This window comes from Rosa rugosa, chromosome 5 (genome assembly GCF_958449725.1).
Source record: "Rosa rugosa chromosome 5, drRosRugo1.1, whole genome shotgun sequence".
Taxonomy (NCBI): Eukaryota; Viridiplantae; Streptophyta; class Magnoliopsida; order Rosales; family Rosaceae; genus Rosa; species Rosa rugosa.
Genome location: NC_084824.1, coordinates 35,575,143 through 35,595,429, shown reverse-complemented (window position 1 = coordinate 35,595,429; position 20,287 = coordinate 35,575,143). Strand labels below are relative to the sequence as shown.

Here is a 20,287-nt window from a genome sequence, read left to right as displayed (position 1 = left end):
CTATGAGCAGTAGATATGGATCTCCTGTCCGGCAGCAAACCCCACGGCGGCGAGGCCAGAGGCCACCCGGACATCCGGGCGCCGCCGGACGAGACCAACTTTGCAACAACGGAGTACGCGGCGTTAGGGTTCTCTAGGTGAGAGAATGTTTTTGTTTTTCTTTGGTGTTTGCTGATTGTAGGTTTGTATGAGGGAACACATTCTTTATTCTTCTCCAAGGCCTTTTATAGAGGGTTTTATTTTTTATTTTTTTTATCTAAAACTGTTTTATTCTCTTAAGTGCCTACGATCATCTGGAATTTTAACAATCTTGCTCATTATTCATTAGTTGGACATATGATCTATACATATAACATATATATGACTAATTACTGATCGGAGAAACTAATCAGCATATGATGACTATATGTCTAAAATCTGAGAATGGAGGTGGAGCAACTTCAAGTTAGTGGCTCCAAAACTTGGATAGTATTTTGGGTTATTTCTTTGCAACAAATGCAATTTCTATCTTTTTATTTTATTCTAGCTTATTAAAATAAGGGGTAATATTGAAATAAGGAGACAAAATTTATGTTGCTTGGGTTTAGCTAATTGGTATACCAGAATTTTTGTTGGGTACAGATATCGGGCGACTTGACCGTTGGTCTTCCATCGGTCACAACACATTTCCTAGTCATAAGTAAATGCAGACAGAAGTGACGAGTGACATAATTGCTCATATCTACTTCAATCTTCAAAGTTCCACTCTTTCACGTCCTCTTTATTGTCAGGGAAAATATCATTGTTGTTTTGAAGCAATCATCTAAATCTCTCAAACCTTGTCTGCAAATTTCTTGTGCAGCCAATTAATGGGTACCAAAACCAGCCCGACCAAGTTCATGATTTTCCTTCTCTTCTTATACCTACATCTCAAGACTCATGTCTCCCTCGCAACCGATGCCATCACCGCAGACCAATCTCTCTCCGGTGACGAAACCATTGTCTCCTCAGGTGGTGTTTTTGAACTCGGTTTCTTCAAACCAGGTAAACTTCCAAACTACTACGTAGGCATGTGGTACTACAAGCGAGTAGTAACTGTGAAAACCATAGTCTGGGTGGCAAATAGAAAACAACCAGTCTCCGATAGATTTACTTCGGTGTTGAGGATCATAGATAGTAATTTAGTCCTCGTTGATGAGACCAAAAGTCTTGTTTGGTCCACAAATGTGACCTCCACCACCACCTCAGGCTCAGCTAGTTCTATACAAGCAGTTCTTTTAGGCAATGGCAACCTTGTCTTAAGAGTTGGATCCAATTCATCATTACTGCCGTTATGGCAAAGTTTTGACCATCCAGCTCATACTTGGCTAGCAGGAAGTAAAATTGGATTCAACAATGTTACCAAACAAACCCAAAAACTCACTTCATGGAAGAACTCCGAGGATCCTGCACCGGGTCTATACTCTCTTGAGTTAGACCCGAATGGTAGCAACTCATATATCCTACTGTGGAATAGTTCTAGACAGTACTGGACCAGTGGATCTTGGGACGAGCATAATCGAATTTTCAGCTTGATTCCTGAAATGAGGCTTAACTATATCTACAATTGCAGCTATGTTACGAACGAAAACGAAAGCTATTTCACCTATGCTCTTAATGATCCTAAAAAAATATCTCAGGCAGTTATGCATTTCTCGGGGCAGATCCAGCAACTGACATGGTCGGAGACTTCCAAGCAGTGGATTTTGTTTTGGTCCCAACCAAGAAAACAATGTGAAGTTTATGGTTTGTGCGGGGCATTCAGCACTTGCAATGCCACGTCTTTGCCCTCATGTAGCTGTTTGAAGGGTTTTGAGCCAAAACTGCTGGGTGATTGGAACTTAAATGATCATGCTGGCGGGTGTTCAAGAATAACCGGTCTTCTGTGTGGAAATGCTACTAGTCTTAATGGGACACAAGACCAGTTTCTAGAAATGACTAGAATGACATTGTCTGAAAATGATCAATATGCAGAGGTCGGGAGTATTGCGGAATGTGAATCCATCTGCTTAAATCACTGCTCTTGCACTGCTTATTCATATGAAAGTGGTGGATGTTCAATTTGGAATGGAGATCTCTTGCATCTGCAACAGCTTGAAGCAAGTGATACTAATGGAAGAACAATGTACATCAGACTTGCAGCTTCCGAGTTCGAGAATCCTCCTAAAAGTAGTAATAAGGGTATGAATATTACTTCTAGTTATGGTAAATATGACCATTGCAAGGAGCCATTAATTTTATAGGTTATTTGTTTTTCTTGCAGGTAATGAGGGTCATACTGATGATAAGTGGTCTCTTGTAATTGCAATAATCTCAGCAACAGCAGGATTCCTTGCAATAATTTTTGGCTATTTTTTATGGAAGAAAACTTTGGGAAAGAGAAGGTACTGCTACTAATCTCTCTCACATGTGCACGAACACATACTTTGGTAATGCAACAACGATGATGCTCTCACAATGTCATCAAAAATTTGACCAAAGAAAAACAATGATATTGAAACAGAGAGCATAGTAGGAGGAATATCAATTCAAGTAATCTTGGTGCTAGAGATGGAAACGATGATACAGAACTACCACTCATTGGTTTGAAGAGTATATTAGCTGCTACAAACAACTTCTCTGAAGCTAATAAACTTGGAGAGGGAGGATTTGGCCCTGTTTATAAGGTGACACAGTACAATATTGTTCTTCAGAAATATGATGGAATTCTTTTCTTTTTCTTCCCCAGCATTTTCTTGATTATTTCTTGAGAATCAAGTGGTAACAATAAAAAGGTAAGAGGTAGTTCTCTTTGTGTCTTCAATACAGGGGATTTTTCCTGACAATCAAGAAGTAGCAATAAAACGGCTTTCTACGAAGTCTGGGCAAGGACATCAAGAGTTCGTGAATGAGTTAAAGCTTATAGCCAAGCTTCAGCATAGAAATCTTGTTCGACTCTTGGGTTGCTGTAATGAAGAGGAGGAAATGATACTGATTTATGAGTACATGCCCAACCGAAGTTTGGATAAATTCTTATTTGGTATATGCTCATAACTTTTAAGATATTAGTTCTTTTATCAAACTTGATAACTTTGATTAATAAGATATAATAACTCTTCTTCTTTGTGTTTCCAATCAGATCCATCTGAACAGACAAAATTGGACTGGGATAGACGTTTTAGGATTATAGAAGGTATTGCTCAGGGAGTACTCTATATCCACAAGTACTCCAGATTGAAAATCATTCATAGAGACTTAAAAGCAGGTAATATTCTATTGGATGGAGCAATGAACCCCAGAGTATCAGACTTCGGAATGGCCAAGATTTTTGAGTTAAACCAAATTGAAGCAAATACAAACAGGGTTGTTGGGACATAGTAAGTATATATAGCACATGATTTTAATCATTTAAACTTTACCTCACTACTATTACTTATTTTCTATCATTAATTCATTTAGTGGCTACATGTCACCTGAGTATGCACGTTATGGCCATTTCTCTGAAAAATTGGACGTATTTAGCTTTGGAGTGTTATTGTTGGAGATTGTAACCGGAAAGAAAAATGGTGCTTTCTATCATTTCGAGCATTCACTGACTCTTGCCGGATGGGTAAGTATTACTATATCAGATATTTTAGTGAATAATAGAAATTATATACGTTGAATGTTTTCTGTTGTTTGAAAAAATATAGAAATTTAAGAATGATTACGTGCCACCCTCACAAAAGTTGTGCAATTTATGTTGAATCATAGGCATGGAAATTATGGAAAGAAAACAGAGGAATGGAGGTGATTGATGCATCGGTACGGGAAACATGCCGGCCTCATGAAGCTTTAAGGTGTATCCATGTAGGGTTTTTGTGCGTACAAGAAGCTCCAGCTGATCGACCAACAATGTCTGCTGTAATTCATATGCTGCAAAGCAACGAAGCCACATCACTTCCACCCTCCAAAGAACCTGCTTTTTCAATACACGATATGAATTCCAATGTTGCTGAATCTTCTTCTCAAACGTCTACTAGTGCTTGTTCCAAGAATGCACTCACAATTAGTTTGCCAGAAGCTCGATAAATTAAAGGTTTTCAGATAGAAGTTCAATAATGTTGTATTTCGTCGATGTATTTGATGTCAGATATAAACGAAAACGAAGAAGTTTCTTGGAATTTTGGCTCGAGGGAAAGGATTTAGCCAATGCCCCCAAACCTCTCCTCTAATGTTTCTTTTTTTTTTTTTTTTGAGAAACTCCTCTAATATTTCTTGTTTCATTGGATGAAACTTGTATGGGAGTTGAATTACGATGGTTCCATGTCACTTCCACCAAACAAATCAAGTCACTTTCCTGCTAGGCCGAACAGAGTATACAAAATGGGGGAGGCTGCAGCCCAAATAGAAAACAGTCAACATTCAACATTCAACAGAGAAACCACGAAAATGATCAGCACGATATCGAATGAACGACTTGGTTCTTCCAGAGGTGCAACAAATATCTTAAGCAGAGAAGTTTATTCTTTGACTTTTAGCCCCTGGAGAAATTGACTTGAGAATGTGAAGGTAGAGCTCTGCAACTCTCTGATATATTTGCAGATACAAGACGATTGAAATTGGATTTTGGTCTTTTTTATGGCTGAAGTGATGAAATTGATTGGGCTTTTGTTGGTGTTTCTCTCACTACTTTCTCTCTCTAGTGCTCAATCTCCAAATACAATTACCAACAGAACAACATGCCCCATTGATCTCAGCTATGTCCTTAGAATCCCCTTCAACTCTTCATCATGCAAAAATTTCCAAGCCCCTCCCAGAACCCCTCAAATGGACAGGGCCAATATATCATGTTGTCAAACCCTATTGTCTCTCTTTGGCATAGGCCTTGCTCAACATCTCAAGGCCACCACTCTTTTCCATCTCCCCAACATAGCAGCCTCAAATTCTTGCCTCCAAAACTACCAGTCCAAGCTTACCTCTCTAGCACTCCCTTCCAATCTCGTCTCTTATTGTTTTGACCCTTTACAATTTGTAACTAGCCCCAATTTCTGTGCGCAGATTGAGTCTACCCAAGATTGGGTCTCCAAGCTTAATCAGACCACTGCACTTGACTCTGCATGCAAGCCAGACCTCACTAATCTCTCATCCTGTGGTGCTTGCGTAGCGGCTGGCTTTAAAATTCATACACAATTAAAAGCCATTGATGGTAACAGTTCTCACTCTAGAGATTGTTGGTACTTTACAATTCTGTATGCAGCAGCTGGTATGATCAACGACTCTGAACCTGAAAGTGAGGGTGCCGTATCTTGTATTTTCGGTTTATCTTTATTGAATGACACTCTTGTGGGTTTGCGTAAAAAGAGCTATACCGCTCTTGTAACTGCAGTAGTCTCAGCAACAGGAGGGTTGCTTACAATATTATTTTTATACTTCTTATGGAAGAAGTCTTTGGGAAAGAAAAGGTACTGTTGTTTGCTAAAACACACTCTGTCTGTCACTCACATAGCATAGCACACAGATTGAAATAAATCAAACTAACAATGCTCTGACAATAATACTGTAACAGGGCATATAGTGAGAATATTAGGAATGTTAGTGCTGGAGATGGGAAGAATGATACAGAACTACCGGTCTCAAGTTTAAGGAGTATATTAGCTGCTACAAACAACTTCTCTGAAGCTAATAAACTAGGAGAGGGAGGGTTTGGCCATGTTTATAAGGTGACACTTCCACTACCTGCTCCCAATATTGTTGCAAGTACCCATTTCTTCATAATATGCTACATCTTGTTCTTCAATAGTTTCATTAGCATTTTTCTTCTTTTACAGGGCATCTTAAATGAAAATCAAGAGGTAGCCATAAAAAGACTGTCAAAGAAGTCAGGGCAAGGATATCAAGAGTTCATGAATGAGTTAAAACTTATAGCAAAGCTCCAACATAACAATCTTGTTAGTCTCTTGGGTTGCTGTATTGAAGAGGAAGAAATGATATTAATCTACGAGTACATGCCTAATCGAAGTTTGGACAAATTTTTGTTTGGTATATATATGCTCACTGATAGGAGCATAAAGTGCGACGATATTATTGAGTATATGCCCCATTTCAGCCTTGTTTCTTCCTTAAGTTTCGTGTTTTGAGTCATCGAGTCATTTTAAGAGTCTTGTAGAGTGTTTGGCGTGAAATAAGCGGAAAAAGATAAATTCATGAAAAATCCTAGTTGGATCAGGATTCCTCATTTTTGTGGTCTTTACATTTTAATTCCCTTTATTTTCTCTAGAAAATTCTGATATTCTCCTGCTTGTTGTAGGAAACCTTGCCTGGTGGAACTCTTGGAAACAGCAATGATGGAGTCATAAAATAAAGCATTTAAGACAGTTGACCAAGCAATGAAGAAGGGAAATAAAGAAGAAAGACGTTTTCAGTTGGGAAATAAAGGAGAAAGACGTTTTTCAGTTGGGGAATAAAGGAAAAAGATGTTTCAACTGGAAAATAAATAAGAGAAAGACGTTTCAGCTTGTTAAAAGACCCCATTATGAGAGGAATTAAGGCCATAAAGGAGAAAGACGTTTTCAGTTGGAAAATTAAAGGAATTATGATGCAATCCCATCCGTCCAATGATGAAGGGTATGATCGACAAAAGCCAACCAATGCTCTCCTATAAATAGGCAACTTCCAGACCAGAATTATCATCACTTCCTAGCCAAGATCACTTCCTAGCCAAGATCACTTCCCGGCCTATCACTTCCTAGCCAAAAACTATTCCAAGACTCTGCCCAATTCACTTCTCAAACTTCCATCACCTACAAGACCGTGACACCATCCATCCATCAATCTACGAAGTTCTTAGGCGCTGAGTCAAGGACGCTCCACCACCATAGCAGAGACGATTTCATCATCTTGTTGCTAAGCCGCTGAGGAAAGCTTCAAAGTGTAACTATGACTCTAATTACAATTTTTATTTCGGTTTTGTGTGTTTGGATTTGCGAGTTGTGTAATTGGAGACATGAAATTTTCAGAATATTTTTATTAATATTTTTGAGATTTTCAGTTTATTATTGAGTTAATTTCGAGAATTCTTTTATGATGCATGTTACAATCTTGTGCCCTTTTATGTGTTTAGGTAATTTGCAGAGTTAGGTTCATAAGTTTGCATGCAAGAATAATGGTGAGAGTTCTTGTGTGTTTGCTTAATTTGCCAAGGGTAATTGTTATTTGTTAAGGCGCTGAGTTAAACATGTAGCAATTAGTTCTAAAAAGTGGTAAAAATCATGCTTTAATGATTAAATGATTCTGGAAATTACGTGTTAAATTCTATGTGTAATGGTTAATTTGCACGTGTGAGTTGATTCGAGGGTTAGATAATACTACTAGTTAAGAGAATTACGCTGAGTGTTTTCGAAAACTAGTAGTATTAGGCTTGGTAAGGACTTTTCCGATCCAAGCCTACATTAGAACGAATTAGATAAATGGATTGATCCGCTGAGGCTTTTCATTTGGGCTCTTATCTAGGCATTTAAGATGGGCACATTTTTGTAGCATGTTGAAATGGATTTTCTGTTTTTACACTTAGTAATTTCTGAGTGGAATTGGTCTAGGTTAGGGAAGTCGATCATTGTATATAGTTTTATTTGTTTCGTTTTTATTTTAAGTAGATTAGGAACCAAATCTCAAAACCCCCATTTTATTCTTTTATTTGTTAATTGACCTTTTTGTGTAGGTGTACCCTACAATCCCCGGACTGAACGATCCCTGCTTATCCTATACTGACAACTACATTTTGCAGGGTTAAATTGTGAGGCTATTTTAGCCGCATCACTCACACTTCTTCAATGCATTCTTTATTATTAATGTCTAGGATACATTAATTTTCATTTTTAGTTATTCTTCTTTATGGTTTATGTGATGAGATCCAAGGGAAAACATAAAATTGGATTGGGGAAAATGCTTTCGAATTATAGAAGGTACAGCTCAAGGAGTACTTTATATTCACAAACACTCCAGATTGAAAATCATTCACAGGGATCTAAAAGCATGTAATGTCCTGTTGGATGAAGAAATGAACCCCAAAATTTCAGATTTTGGAATGGCAAAGATTTTCGAGATAAATCAAACTGAAGCAAATACCAACAGGGTTGTCGGGACATAGTAAGTACATGTAATAATTTCAATATTGAAAACTCAATGCAATCACTACCATACTGACTTCTCCATCATTAATTCATATAGCGGTTATATGTCACCTGAGTATGCACGCTATGGCCATTTTTCTGAGAAATTGGATGTATTTAGTTTTGGAGTGTTGTTGCTGGAGATTGTAAGTGGAAGGAGGAATTCCGCTTTCTATCATCTTGAACATCCGGTAACTCTTGCTGGATGGGTAAGTCTAGTTTGTTCATTTTGTGAGCTGCACTGACTATAATTTTATTAATTAGCGTCAAATTTCAGTGAATAGTCATCCATAAATTTTTATATATGTTTAATCTATAGGCATGGAAACTATGGAAAGAAGGTAGAGGAATGGAGGTGATTGATGAATCAGTGAGAGAAACGTGTCTGCCTCATGAAGCTTTAAGGTGTATCCATGTAGCATTATTGTGTGTTCAAGAAGATCCAGTTGATCGACCAACCATGTCTTCTGTAATTCACATGTTGGCTAATGAAGCTGCATCACTTCCACTATTCAAAGAACCTGCATTTTCAACACATAGTGATTATAAAGCTATTTGCTCTTCTTCTCCATCATCTAGCATTTTTTCGAACAATCTGGTAACCATTAGCATCCCTGAAGGTCGATAGAGGTTCGATGGCTATCTGTTGGAGAGCCTTTACAAATTACACTTTGAGCCGCATAATTTTATGTCCAGATGTCTTCACTTTGGAATGCACTTGTGTTCCTTCTGTTCCCTTGGATATAAAATTATGCAGTCTTTCTATTTCAATGAACTGCATATTCCTGAGGGAACAAATTAAAATAGAAAGGCTAGAGATTTCCCTTGCCAAGTGTATCAAAATTGTCAATGCAAGAGAAGCGCTGATGGATTTATTTGTTAAAATTTAGGGCAGAAGATGGCTAGGGTGGGTTGATGACCTCTAAGCGAACAAGTTTCTTGGCATTTTGGTTTAGAGGGAAAGATTTAGCCAATGTTCCCAAAACTCTCCTCTAACGTTGCTTGTTTCATTGGATGAATCTTTTATATGAGTTGAATTACACTTTTTTTATGTCACTTCCACCGTATCCAAATCATGTCATTTCTACCTTTGTATTCTCATGCTAAACATGTTTGTTTTCTGGTCTGGCCTGTTTGTGCCTTTACGGGCTTCAATGAAGTTTAATTCTCATCCAAAAAAATTGGAGAGCTTTTTTTTTTTGTTGGGTGTTTGATAAAATGATTGACACGAGTGATGCTACAGACTCCAAGTAATACTTTAACTTCAATACCAAATCGCTGATGCCGCCCCGTTCACATGGTCACCTACTGACCAAATATCATTTGGTCAGTCACCGTTCGATTGACATCAGACGGTTGACAGCTCTCATCTCAGATTTTATCACTTAGCTGTCAACCGTCCGATGTCAATCGAACGGTGACTGACCAAATAATATTTGGTCAGTAGGTGACCAGGTGATCATGACTGTGTGCTATCTTTTGTTTAGAATTGATATTTAAATTTTGTTAATTATATTGTTTGGAAAACCAAACAATTTTTACACCACCCACGAAGCCACCCCATCCACAATTCACCAGCAATGATATATAAATATGATTCATGTCTCGTATCATTTATTAAAAAAGAATAAAACAAGGGATCTAATATTAAACGGTAGCAAATGCTGCAATCAAGACCCCAATAAATAAATAAATCACGATAGACCAAGAAAAGAAAAAAACAATGAGAGAGAGAATTCTTTCATGGCAGTGATGTCATTTTTTTTCGAAGAACAAAAAGAAAAACTACAAGCTAAAACCTCTACAACACCGAACATCTAAATTATTCAGAAGACCTTTCAAAAAAACAAAATTATCTAGAAGAAAAGCCTGAGAAGCAAAAGAGGTGGTGCTTTGAACTAGCTTTGAGCTTGAGTACTATGGTCAGTTTGGCAATGATGTCATTGTTGATTGTAAGGTGTGGGTGGAGGCGATTCTCAAAAATTATAAAATAAAAATAGATAAATTTCATCTCATTAATATAATTTTCAAGGCTAAAAAGGTGGCTGCCACATCATTTAGGATCCAAATTTTATTTAAAAATTAGGAGAAATTTTGATGTAGGGTACATGTGCCACATGTCTAATAAGACTGCCCAATCAAAACTCAAAAATTAGATGAAACTCAGCTTCTAAAATTTCAAAACTATCATTCTTTTTTTTTTTGAGAATAAAACTATCATTCATTTATTAAATGAAACATGGAAAAAGCAAGAGGCCGAACAGAGTATACAAAAAGTAGGAGGCTACGGCCCAAATAGAAAACATTCGAAAGCTCGACAGAGACACACGGTCACAGAGAAACCACCAGTCATATGTATGGCTGAACGACTTGATCTTGGTTCTTCCACGAGTACAACAAAATGGCTTGAGCAGAGAAGTTTGTTCTTTTACTTTTAGCCCCTGGTGAAACTGACTTGAGGTTGAGGATGTGAAGGTAGGACGTCTGCAACTTTCTGATATATTTGCGGATATGAGATGATTGAAATTGGATTTTGGTCTGTCTATGGTCGAAGTGATGAAAGTCATTAGGCTTTTGTTGTTGGTGTTTCTCTCACACTAATATCTCTCTCTACTGCTTAATCTCCAAATATTAGTAGAAATAGAACAACATGCGCCATTTTACGATTGAGAATTATAAGATGAATAATTTTCTAGATCCTTTTGCGTTGAAACTTCAGAGGCTGAGAACGAGAATGTTAGGTATACGGGTAGTCCCTAGGAATGAAAGACATGGGTCCCCTAGAATTGTATGATTGAACGACTTAGAAGACTTGCTGGGAAAAAAAAAAACGACTTAGAGCAAGTTCACCCGTTGGGTTACTGGGTCACCTACTATTCACTACTTTTTAGTGTATATTAATTCTCTAGGTCACGAAATACACTGTGTCCGTGACCCAGATGGTGAAATTAACACTAAAAAGTAGTGAATAGTGGTCATTAGGCTTTTGTTGTTGGTGTTTCTCTCACACTAATATCTCTCTCTACTGCTTAATCTCCAAATATTAGTAGAAATAGAACAACATGCGCCATTTTACGATTGAGAATTATAAGATGAATAATTTTCTAGATCCTTTTGCGTTGAAACTTCAGAGGCTGAGAACGAGAATGTTAGGTATATGGGTAGTCCCTAGGAATGAAAGACATGGGTCCCCTAGAATTGTATGATTGAACGACTTAGAAGACTTGCTGGGAAAAAAAAACGACTTAGAGCAAGTTCACCCGTTGGGTTACTGGGTCACCTACTATTCACTACTTTTTAGTGTATATTAATTCTCTAGGTCACGAAATACACTGTGCCCGTGACCCAGATGGTGAAATTAACACTAAAAAGTAGTGAATAGTGGTCATTAGGCTTTTGTTGTTGGTGTTTCTCTCACACTAATATCTCTCTCTACTGCTTAATCTCCAAATATTAGTAGAAATAGAACAACATGCGCCATTTTACGATTGAGAATTATAAGATGAATAATTTTCTAGATCCTTTTGCGTTGAAACTTCAGAGGCTGAGAACGAGAATGTTAGGTATACGGGTAGTCCCTAGGAATGAAAGACATGGGTCCCCTAGAATTGTATGATTGAACGACTTAGAAGACTTGCTGGGAAAAAAAAAAACGACTTAGAGCAAGTTCACCCGTTGGGTTACTGGGTCACCTACTATTCACTACTTTTTAGTGTATATTAATTCTCTAGGTCACGAAATACACTGTGCCCGTGACCCAGATGGTGAAATTAACACTAAAAAGTAGTGAATAGTGGGTGACCTGGTGACCCAACGGGTGAACTTGCTCTTAGAAAGTTAGAAGACTTTGACTCTGGTTTTTTAATACTAGTCAAAGACTGTTACTCTGCATAAGTTGACAGAGGAAGTGCCCAACAGCCCATTCCATAGTATGGCATGCTGCTTGCCTGCAAATTTTTTGTGCAGCCAATCTACTGACTTGATGTTTTCCATTCTTTTGTTATGCCTCTGTCTCAAGACTCATGATATCTCCCTTGCAGCTGACACCATCACTGCAAACCAATCTCTCTCTGGTGATCGGACCATTGTCTCGGAACGTGGGGTTTTTGAACTGGGTTTCTTCAAACCAGGTAATAATTCAAATTACTATATAGGCATCTGGTATTACAAGCAAGTTGTGTCTCTGCAAACCATAGTCTGGGTGGCAAATAGGGAACGGTCAATCTCTGATAGATTTTCTTCAGTATTGACGATGTCAGATGGAAATTTAGTACTGTTTAATGAGTCCAAAAGCCCAGTTTGGTCCACAAATCTGTCCTCCACCACCTTAGGCTCTGTGAAAGCAGTTCTTTTAGATGATGGAAACCTTGTCTTAAGAGCTGGATCCAGTTCATCCCAACCTTTATGGCAAAGCTTTGATCATCCAGCCCATACTTGGCTACCAGGAAGTAAACTAGGATTCAACAATGTTACCAAACAAACCCAAATGCTCACTTCATGGAAGAATCCGGAGAACCCTGCACCGGGTCCGTTCTCTCTTCAGCTAGACCCAAATGGAAGCAACTCACTTATCATATTGTTGAATTACTTGAATATGTCTGAACAGTATTGGAGCAGCGGACCTTGGGATGATAGTCTTCATACTTTCAGCTTGAGTCCTGAAATGAGCCTCAATAAAATCTTCAATTACAGCCATGTTACAAACGAAAACGGAAGTTATTTCACCTATTCTGTTTATAACCCCAGTGAAGTATCTCGATTAGTGATGTACTTCTCGGGGCAGGTTTGGCAACTAACATGGAAGACCAATAAATGGAACTTGGTTTGGTCTAAACCAAATGTTTATGCCTTTTGTGGGCCATTCTCCACTTACAGTCAGGAATTCTTGATCTGTAATTGTTTGAATGGTTTTGGGCCAAAATCGCAGAGTGAGTGGGATTTGCAGGATTATTCTGGTGGGTGTTCGAGAAACACTACTTTGAATTGTGGGAACGGGACGAAAGAAGACCAGTTTATACAAAAACCTAGCAAGCCATTGTCTGCATCTCAACAGCTTCAGCAAGAAGGAAGTATTGAGGATTGTGAATCAATCTGTTTAAAAAAGTGCGATTGCTCTGCTTGTAGTTATGGAATTACTACTGGATGTGAAATCTGGACAGGAGATCTCTTGGCATATGACAAAGGAAGAACTTTACACATCAGAGTACCGGCGGCCAAATCAAAGAATCCTAGTAAGTAAGAGGAGAATGATTATTGCTTGTGTGTTGAGTGTGGTTGTCCATTTCATTTATAATGGTCGACTGGATGTTTTTTTTTTCTCATTCTTTGCAGGTTTTAAGCGGTCCCTAGTGATTGGACTAGTCTCAGCAATAACAGGATTGCTTACAATAATTTGTAGCTATTTCTTGTGGAAGAAAACTACAAGGAAGAGAAGGTACTACTACCTCTCTCTCTCTCTCTCTCTCTCTCTCTCTCTCTCTCTCTCTGTGACACTAGTGCAGGCACAATGCTCTAACAACATTAATGAAACAGGAAGCGTCAGAGGAAACATGGTGAGATCATAACTAATGTTGGTGGAAAGAATGACACAGAACTACCAGTGTTTGACTTGAAGAGTATATTAGCTGCTACTGAAGACTTTTCTGCAGCAAATAAACTGGGTGAGGGAGGATTTGGCCCTGTTTATAAGGTAACAATTCCACTGTATTGAAGTCTACATGAAACTACATTTTTCTTATAAATATGATATTTTTGTGTATTTCTATATAATTTGCAAATTATATTGGTAAGGAGATAGTTATCCTTGTGTTGCTCTTTGTTCCACTATAGGGTATTTTGCCTGGAAATCGAAACGTGGCCATAAAAATGCTGTCAAAGAAGTCTGGTCAAGGGCATCTAGAGTTCATGAATGAGTTGAAGCTGATAGCCAAGCTCCAACATACCAATCTTGTTAGGCTTTTGGGTTGTTGTATTGAAGAGGAGGAAAGGATGTTGATCTATGAGTACATGCCTAATAGAAGTTTGGACAAATTTTTGTTTGGTATGTATGCTTGTCAACTTTAAGTGTGATACTTTGATGATAATGTTGATTTTTTGAAGACTAAAGAGTGTTGGTCATTCTTCATGGTTTGTTCATCAGATCCATCTGAAAGAACAAAATTGGATTGGGATAGACGCTTTAGAATTATAGAAGGCATTGGTCAAGGACTACTTTATATCCACAAGTACTCGAGATTGAAAATCATTCATAGGGACCTAAAAGCAAGTAATATTTTGTTGGATGAAGCAATGAATCCTAAAATCTCAGACTTTGGAATGGCAAGGATATTCGACATGAATCAAACTAAAGCAAATACCAATAGGGTTGTTGGGACATAGTAAGCATATGTTAATTATTACCACATGAGTTCATTCATGTATTAAACCTTAGGGAGTCACTATAATTTTCTTACTTCTCTACCATATTAATTCATGCAGCGGTTACATGTCACCTGAATATGCACGCTATGGCCATTTCTCTGAGAAATCGGATGTATTTAGTTTTGGAGTACTGCTGTTGGAGATTATAAGTGGAAAGAAGAATGCTGCTCTCTATCGTTATGAAAATTCACTTACTCTTGCTGGATGGGTAAGTTTTAGAGACTCTATTTGTCTTTCTTTAGACTGACAATAGAAACTCTTGTTTATTCATTTTCTGCTTTGAAAGAAAGGCTCCGCAATTTTCTTGCAATTGACTATAAGCACCATTAGTTGGCTATACAAGAAAAATTACTATTAAGTATTAACAAATCTCAGTAACCTTTTGAATGTATAAAAAGTTCAGTGGCACTACTTTCACTTCAGTTTCAAATTGAATTTATGAAGGATATTCATATATAAGTGAATAATGGATAGTTGCAAAGATTAATGGTTTATATGTTGAATCTTAGGCATGGAAACTGTGGAAAAAGGGTAGGGGAATGGAGGTAATTGATGAATCAGTAAGGGAAACATGTCGACCTCATGAAGCTTTAAGGTGTATCCATGTAGGGCTTCTGTGTGTTCAAGAAGCCCCAGCAGATCGACCAACAATGTTTTCTGTAGTTCATATGTTGCAAGCCGACAAAAGTACAACACTTCCACCCTCCAAAGAACCTGCATTTTCAACACACAAGAATTCCAGTGCCTCTAGTTCTTCTTCTCAAACATCTAGAAATTTTTCCGCCAATCAATTGACCGTAAGTATCCTAGAAGGTCGATAGAGGTTCAATGTCAGTCGGGGATAAATTTTCCTACAGTATATACCTTGGCCTTTAATCAATTAAATGCTTGAATTGTGCTTCAGAATTTCTATGGGTCCAATTCTGGTGTGTCTATGCAGCTCAACCATTTATGTCACAAATGTGATTAAGCTTCAAGCTTTAGTGGTAGAATTGTATTCAAAATTGTACATTTTACCAAGGGCAAATAGTACAAACTAGAAATTTTGCCTGCGCTTTGCCGCGGGATTTAGTGTTATCAATGAATTAGAAGTCTTGATTGAGCTAAAGAAAACCTTAGTATGAGAAGACATCATTAGTTTGATATCCATTAAGTAAAGCCAAATTATTTTCATTCACATGTTATTATACTAATACACAAAATTTAGAAAGAAAAAACTCACTCGAGCAGAATTTTAGATAACTGAATGAAACAGTTTTGGATCAAAATTTTAGCAGCCACTTCCTCTGAAACAAAGCTAAAGCTTCTTCCAAAAATTGACCAAAATCTTGGATCTTTCCTGAGGTTAAGTGCATCATTGCCATTCTGAAGTTCTACCAATCTCAGTCCCTGCAAGGTAAAATGGTTGATCATTAAATTCCACAATGCATATTTGACAAATTTTTCTCAATCTAATATGGAATTATAGCAAGAGCTAGACTACTAGAGAAGTTGATATTAAACACCAGAACTACTTTGAATTGATTAAGTGCTACTACAAAATTATAAAGCGAGGGTATGAGATGAAGCAGTACATTACCATAAGTGGAATCCATGTACTACAGGCATCAACTTTTTTCTTCTTCTTACCAAAAATGATATAGAGAGAGAAAAGGAGAGAGTCAAGAATAAATATGTTATGTTTTAAATTAACACAACACTACATATGCACTGAGGTATATAAGACGTAATCTGGATACAAATAAGAGGCCCTTTTTGAATCAATGGGTGTTATAGGAGTCTGCCTTTTGGCTGAAGTTGGGAAGCTGATATAAGAAATTTCTGCGAGTGACTCCTGACTTTGAAAATTCATAACTAATTCCAGAAAATTCCATTTTGGGTGATTCTAGTTCTACATGACTCTTTAAGATGTCTACTAAAACTCTTTAAAAGGAACAGACTTCAAATTCCCAGTAGATCAGTACAGTTTTGCAAAAGTAAGTGACTGGGTCAAAATTCCAGAAAATTTGAAAATGGCTCCCTTTCCTAGGCCAAAACTTTTTCTCACCTAATGAAGCCACAAAACAAACGAAAGTACTATACAAAAACCCCAATATGAAAACAACAATCATCTTCGCAGCAGTTACTTTTGTAATTTATGAAAGCCATGCTTCTATTCATTATTAGTAAATGAAAATGCACATAAGCTGATCAATAAAACAAACATTGCTTACACTTTGTTTTACAAAGTTTAGTTTCTATATGAGCATCACCTTCAGTTTTCAAGAGATTTGGACTTTTTATCTACCGAATGTATTAGTCCCTTCTTTGTTTTGTTTCTGAGTTTGGCATGACAACTTGAACATAACACTGATTGCTAACCCTTTTAATATATACTTGACTTTAAATCTATCAAATATATGTCAACAGGATGCTAATATATATGTCAGTTAACCTCTCAAATTCCTAATTAAAGAACAAATGCAAGCAATTGCAAGAGAATGAAATTAACTCACTGAGCAATTCAGCAAGATTGGTAAAAGAGAACCATGCAGTATAGTCAGTTTTCTTCTACTTTGTGTTGCGCACCGAAATACATCACAATAAATACATAACCTTAACAAAAACGAACAACAGCTGAAGTCCTCTAGAATATGAGATCACAATCTCAACAGAGGCAAAGCTTATCAGTATTCAAGGCTTTGTACTATGCATCCAAGAACAGAAGCCAAGTGCATCAGTATTCAAAGCAAAGTATTAAACTTGGGAAATTGAATAGAACTATAAGAGTCATAACACCAATGATTAAGAAAAGAAAGAAGTAAAACTTACAGGGCAAACTTTTCTTGGAAAAAAGATTAAGAAACTGCCTTCCAAATCTAGAGGTCTTTCATCCTTAAAGAATTTTCTTGTGTTCCACGTGAGAAAATTCAAGTTTCAAATGTACAATTCAGCTAACATTTCATACAACAACTCAAAAGCATTCAAAGGTCACATTACAAAATCAATCTAATTATTAACTATACCAATTTCAATATTGAATTACAAAGTTTATAAATTAGAATTGGAATTCAAACTGCAAGCAATAAGACATCTATGGCAAGCTCAACTTCTAAGAGAACCTAACCCTAGCTTGTCACTGAAGATGCTGTAACAATCACGACTTTGATCATAACTCATAAAACATAGTATCCAATGGAAGGATCAGACCTTTTCGAGAATGAGTTGAAGCCGCTGAATTTTGTTCTTTTCGTAGTTACCACCTTTCGCTGAAGACTTCTTAGCAGCAATCACGTAGATCTTACCCTATCTGAAATTTAAACAGAACAATAAGTTAACATGAGATCAAAAAAATCAACTGTAAACATTTGGAAATAATGGGCTTAGAATATATCTAAGATAACCTCAAAGTTCAGTTCTCCTAAACTGAGACAAAAGTTTTCAAGTAGTCGTAATTGAATAACAACATATGAACTTCAATAGTAATTATACATATACATGCTTCCAATAAGACCATATATGAAAATCAACAGGAATTACATGTGTATATTTCTCAGTTTTTTTTTTTTTAATCTGCATTCCCCAAATAACTAAACCAATTCAACTAAAAAGAACCGACTATGAGTACAGATAGAATCCAAAAAACCAAACCATCACCATGACTCTGACTCTTGGCTTGTGCTTGATAACCCCTCAAAACTCCCAATGTTACAGCTTGTGTGACCTTAACAATAGACCCCGAAAACTCATCTGACCTAGCGATTTTCGAAACTTGCTTCAAGCTATTTGGAACTTCATCAGAATCAAATTGCAGACTCCTTCAAATCTTTAGACACAACTCCAATCGACTCAGCAGAGTCTGAAACCACTTCAACTACAGAAACTGAAGCACCTAAAAGGTTTAAAAGTCTCTTTCTTTTTTGACATACTGAAGGCGAGTGATAAACCCTATAAGCACCATAACCAGAGAAGCCCAAAGCAGCCATTACAAACAGCCACTTCTTCCTTTTCCGGGCATAATCATCAAAACCCTTTTTCACCAATTCCAGGTCCATCAAGGACACCAATCTCAAAGATCCAATTTTGATTTTTGATTCAAACTTTCAACAAACTATAGAAAAAGGGTCTAAATCTTAGGCCTTAGGTTTCTGAATTTACAGAAAACAAAGAACAGGGGTTTACCTCAACTGGGTCCAAAAGTTGAGGAAGAGAAGATTAATTATACATATACATGCTTCCAATAAGACCAAATATGAAAATCAACAGGAATTACATGTGTATATTTCTCAGTTTTTTTTTTTTAATCTGCATTCCAATACAGATAGAATCCAAAAAACCAAACCATCATGATGACTCTAACTCTTGGCTTGTGCTTGTTAACCCCTTCAAACTCCCAATGTTACAGCTTGTGTGACCTTAGCAACAGACCACGAAAACTCAAAGAAAAAAAAAAACGAAGGGAAAACCAAATACCCCAAATTCATGTTCTGCTTCCTCATCAAAACCCAATTACAACTACAATAACAAACCAACGCATGAGAAATCAGAAGGGGAAAAAAATGGAATCGAAAATCAAATACCCAGATTGATGCTCCTCCCGTCCCCTTGCTCCTCCTCCCGGTCGAATTGAAAACCTATCAGCAACCTCTAAATAATTGAGATCGATCTCAAAACAAACCAGACGGATGCAGGTCTTCTTCCAAAACGCAGGTCTTCTAAAAAAGGTTAGCATCATAAGTAAAACTTCATGAAGACAGAAATGAAATCTCAGAAAGTTGTATCATCAGATATCTATTCAGATTTTCAGATTTCGCCACCATTTCTGTCTGTTATTCTTATTCATGAAGTAAACGCAGGTCTCCATTTATTATTCTTATTCATGAAGTAGGTAATGACATGTGTATATACACACACGATATTCCTATACACCAAGTAATAAGCCCCAAAATCATAATCTAACCACAATCTAAAAAGCATACCTGAAAGGCGGATACTATGTCAGAAGTATCGCGTTGGAAATGCCCAGGCTGCAAGAAAAACAGAGAGAAGATAAAGAAAATATAATAATAATTTCTAAAAGATAGACAATGTAATAACCTGGTTCAACTATGATCTACAATCACTAAACCCCAATCATCACATAAGTACATAGTAAAAAGAAACTGAAATAATTCCAAAATATCTAGCTCGGAGTCACCAAGTGTAGATACCTCTACTAGCATGACTAAATTGCTATGTCACCAAGTATAAGTAACACTCTCTTTGGGGGACCCACAAGCCATGGTGGACCCAATCGCGACATGCATCCCGTAGCCCGATGTCCAAGCTGCGCTACGGTATCCGAAGCCACATTTCCAGCCTTGCAAAGTTACCTTCACAACATGACTTCAAGACTAGAATAGTGGGTTCTTGTCCCACATCTAAGAAAATGTAAAGGAGATGGCTTCCTTCACCTATAAAATGAACTCTCCTCCCACTTAGAAAGACATTCCATATCCAACATCCCCATTACATCTTTGTAATTCTCTTGGGCCGCAATGCCCAAACACACTAGTTAAGCTTTCAAGTGGACGTAGTCTCCCGCTAAGGCGGGAGACGAACCACTATACTTCTTGTGTCTTCTCTCTCTCTCTCTCTCTCTCTCTCTCTTTTACGTTAATTAGAGTCACCGATTCCAAACATTAACACCAAGTTCATTGATAAAGGAACCAAAGAAAAATATCACTTTTCAGAATCCTATA

General features: G+C 37.3%; 2 protein-coding genes and 1 long non-coding RNA gene across 6 annotated transcripts; 2 read left to right on the top strand and 1 right to left on the bottom strand.

Moving 5' to 3' along the window:
* Nucleotides 1–741: 741 nt before the first annotated feature.
* On the top strand, nucleotides 742–15,475 carry LOC133711582 (uncharacterized). Its single transcript, XM_062137686.1, has 20 exons — nucleotides 742–2,199; nucleotides 2,282–2,402; nucleotides 2,522–2,684; nucleotides 2,827–3,037; nucleotides 3,137–3,374; nucleotides 3,457–3,607; nucleotides 3,751–4,059; nucleotides 5,038–5,441; nucleotides 5,546–5,699; nucleotides 5,808–5,980; nucleotides 7,999–8,124; nucleotides 8,206–8,356; nucleotides 8,467–8,745; nucleotides 12,019–13,378; nucleotides 13,479–13,581; nucleotides 13,680–13,836; nucleotides 13,977–14,187; nucleotides 14,287–14,524; nucleotides 14,625–14,775; nucleotides 15,077–15,475. Exons 1-20 carry the CDS (start codon nucleotides 849–851, stop codon nucleotides 15,386–15,388), a joined length of 6,363 nt encoding a protein of 2,120 aa, XP_061993670.1. The 5' UTR covers nucleotides 742–848; the 3' UTR covers nucleotides 15,389–15,475.
* LOC133707765 (G-type lectin S-receptor-like serine/threonine-protein kinase B120) lies at nucleotides 4,422–9,203 on the top strand. 2 transcript variants are annotated; one of them, XM_062133256.1, is made up of 7 exons: nucleotides 4,422–4,548; nucleotides 5,038–5,441; nucleotides 5,546–5,699; nucleotides 5,808–6,018; nucleotides 7,887–8,124; nucleotides 8,206–8,356; nucleotides 8,467–9,203. In XM_062133256.1, exons 2-7 carry the CDS (start codon nucleotides 5,245–5,247, stop codon nucleotides 8,773–8,775), a joined length of 1,260 nt encoding a protein of 419 aa, XP_061989240.1. In that variant the 5' UTR covers nucleotides 4,422–4,548; nucleotides 5,038–5,244; the 3' UTR covers nucleotides 8,776–9,203. The 2 variants fall into 2 exon arrangements, with proteins under 2 accessions (XP_061989240.1, XP_061989239.1); XM_062133255.1 differs by lacking the exon at nucleotides 4,422–4,548 and having other exon boundaries at nucleotides 4,555–5,441.
* Nucleotides 15,476–15,721: 246 nt separating the features above from the next.
* Nucleotides 15,722–19,734, bottom strand: LOC133707767 (uncharacterized). Of its 3 annotated transcripts, none has more exons than XR_009845270.1 (4): nucleotides 19,526–19,734; nucleotides 19,127–19,261; nucleotides 16,147–17,856; nucleotides 15,722–15,956 (listed from the first exon to the last, which is right to left on the bottom strand). It is a non-coding gene; the product is annotated as an uncharacterized LOC133707767 (long non-coding RNA). The 3 variants fall into 3 exon arrangements; XR_009845269.1 differs by having other exon boundaries at nucleotides 17,757–17,856; nucleotides 19,526–19,719; XR_009845268.1 differs by having other exon boundaries at nucleotides 15,722–17,856; nucleotides 19,526–19,719.
* Nucleotides 19,735–20,287: the final 553 nt, after the last annotated feature.

What these genes read in the sequence shown, in the direction of transcription:
- LOC133711582 (XM_062137686.1), top strand. Translation starts at nt 849, where the DNA reads ATGGGTACCAAAACCAGCCCGACCAAGTTCATGATTTTCCTTCTCTTC. An exon ending in AAAACTTTGGGAAAGAGAAG is followed by an intron (nt 2,403 to 2,521) that starts GTACTGCTACTA and finishes ATATTGAAACAG; the next exon opens with AGAGCATAGTAGGAGGAATA. An exon ending in GCATTTTTTCGAACAATCTG is followed by an intron (nt 8,746 to 12,018) that starts GTAACCATTAGC and finishes TTTTAATACTAG; the next exon opens with TCAAAGACTGTTACTCTGCA.
- LOC133707765 (XM_062133255.1), top strand. Translation starts at nt 4,618, where the DNA reads ATGGCTGAAGTGATGAAATTGATTGGGCTTTTGTTGGTGTTTCTCTCA. An exon ending in AAGTCTTTGGGAAAGAAAAG is followed by an intron (nt 5,442 to 5,545) that starts GTACTGTTGTTT and finishes ATACTGTAACAG; the next exon opens with GGCATATAGTGAGAATATTA. An exon ending in TTTGGACAAATTTTTGTTTG is followed by an intron (nt 6,019 to 7,886) that starts GTATATATATGC and finishes TTATGTGATGAG; the next exon opens with ATCCAAGGGAAAACATAAAA.